At 36.6% G+C, this 1,971-nt stretch overlaps 1 protein-coding gene across 1 annotated transcript; it reads right to left on the reverse strand.

The window, feature by feature from the left end:
* Positions 1-404: 404 nt before the first annotated feature.
* On the reverse strand, positions 405-1,558 carry LOC142614730 (uncharacterized). The gene has a single exon (XM_075787286.1). It carries the CDS (start codon positions 1,477-1,479, stop codon positions 763-765), a length of 717 nt encoding a protein of 238 aa, XP_075643401.1. The 5' UTR covers positions 1,480-1,558; the 3' UTR covers positions 405-762.
* Positions 1,559-1,971: the final 413 nt, after the last annotated feature.

The following is a 1,971-nucleotide window of genomic DNA, read 5'->3' on the forward strand; positions in this document are numbered from 1 at the left end:
TTTTTCTATTTTTATTATTTTTAGTTTTTTCTTTTTCTGAGGTTTTCAACTTATAATGTTCATTTTTTATGATAGTTCTTTAGATATTAATCAATTTTTGGTGTAAATAAATATTAAACTTCAAATATTTTATTAAATCATGAGAGATTTTATCAAGAAAAATGATCTAATTAATCAATATATAATTATGCAAGAAAATAAAAATAATAGTAATGAAAAAAAATAAAAAAGATCTAATCCACAGTTAGTTTCTACAATTACGACGGTTTGAGTCTGAAACCACTATGTTCGAAAGAAGAAAAAAACAAATCAATTAAAAGATGATCGGTTTCAACATCTAAATAATATATAAAGGTAATTGTTAAAAAGAAAAACAAGTCGGTTGACTGAATTTAATAAACACATTTGCACTCCAACGTTATTGAATATATTCATTGCAACCGCACCAAAAAAAAAACAACAAAAAAAAAACATTGATTTCCCTAAAAATTAGGTAGCCCAAAGGGTCATTTGCCAAATTCCCATCAAAATCCAGAAACAACAGAATATCTGAATATGAAGTCATGAATAGCTACCCAGAGGAAAGGAAAAAAAAAAGAAAAAAAGAAAAAAAAAAATTCCCCCTATCCAAATTCCAGGCCACATTTAAAGTTTAGCCGACAATTTCTATCAAAGTGAAAAGAAAAGGAAATGTATTTACATTGGTCAACAATTTCTCCCTAAGACAAGTCAGTACCTAACTTTCTTCTTTATGTCTTTTTCTCAAAACAAGAAACTGTTACTCCTACTCTCATTGGAGGGCCTAACAGTTGAAGCAGGAGGTACTTGTGAGGAAGATGGAACACCAACACCTTCAATCACAAACCCATCAGAGACTACTGATCCCATGTTACTACTGGGTCTTGAGCTTCCAAGTCTTTGAAGAAGAGCATGATCTTGACCATGATGTGTACTATTACTACTATTGTTTCCTAGAGAAAACATGTATTGCTGCTGGCCTTGCTGCTGATGATGATGATGAGGGTATAGTAACTGTTGTTGAGGCTGTAAATGAAATCCATGACCTGTAGGAGGTAACATCATTGCTGGATGATGATGAGCTTGACGGTTGGTTCCTAATGCAAAACCAAAGTTTGGTGGTGCACCATGGTGCGCTCCTGAGGCAAAGGGTGCACTAGGACCTCCAGTGAATTGTTGCACCATGGCTCTGAAATTTGAAGTGTCTGTGTTGAGTAAAGTTGTTGGGGTTCGTCTAGAGGCCCTGGATCTCCTACGTATGGGCTTGGATACACGACCTTCTGGGCTCAAGTGACCAGTGTTTGTGCCAGAATTATTGCCGGACCCAATTGGACTATTCAACATGCTAGAGGAAGTGACAGTGGTGGTCACAATTGTGGAATCAGACATCTGAGAAGTAGAGAGGTTTTGTTGCTGATAGAACTGGAGCCAGTTTTCAGAGCCAGACATGGTTTCACTCATGGCCCCCAGAAGAAGAAAAATGAGGGATCAACTTTAGGACTTGAACCAAACTCTTCCTTTTGTAAGAAGGAAGGAAGATAGCGTGGGGTGCTTCGCTATTTATGGAGGCTTCAAACGTGGTCAAAAGTATGACTTTGATAAAAGAGATCACGACCGTCAATTTGGAAAACATGGTAGATTCCAAGTGATGGCACGTGAGACAAGCACGTGGAGGTGTGGCGGAGAAATGTTTGGCATGGTGTGGAATAGAAATCTTTCTGGAAAGTCTTTGAGGCAAAATTGGATTTTTATTTTATATTTAAGGATGGAATTGGAAGAAAGATATTGGTGCAAATAATAATAATATATTTGGTTCCACGAAGCAACATAAGTCACAAGCTATCTAGATTTCGGATTATTATTATTATTATTACAGATATATCACCATGACTTCATCACCCCGGTGGCCACGTAAGCATTTGGGGGCTCGTGGTGGTAGGTAGACTTTGATGA

Source organism: Castanea sativa, chromosome 11, assembly GCF_040712315.1.
Source record: "Castanea sativa cultivar Marrone di Chiusa Pesio chromosome 11, ASM4071231v1".
Classification (NCBI taxonomy): domain Eukaryota; kingdom Viridiplantae; phylum Streptophyta; class Magnoliopsida; order Fagales; family Fagaceae; genus Castanea; species Castanea sativa.

Excerpts from the sequence above, each read along its gene's own strand:
- LOC142614730 (XM_075787286.1), bottom strand. The coding sequence starts at position 1,479 with ATGAGTGAAACCATGTCTGGCTCTGAAAACTGGCTCCAGTTCTATCAG.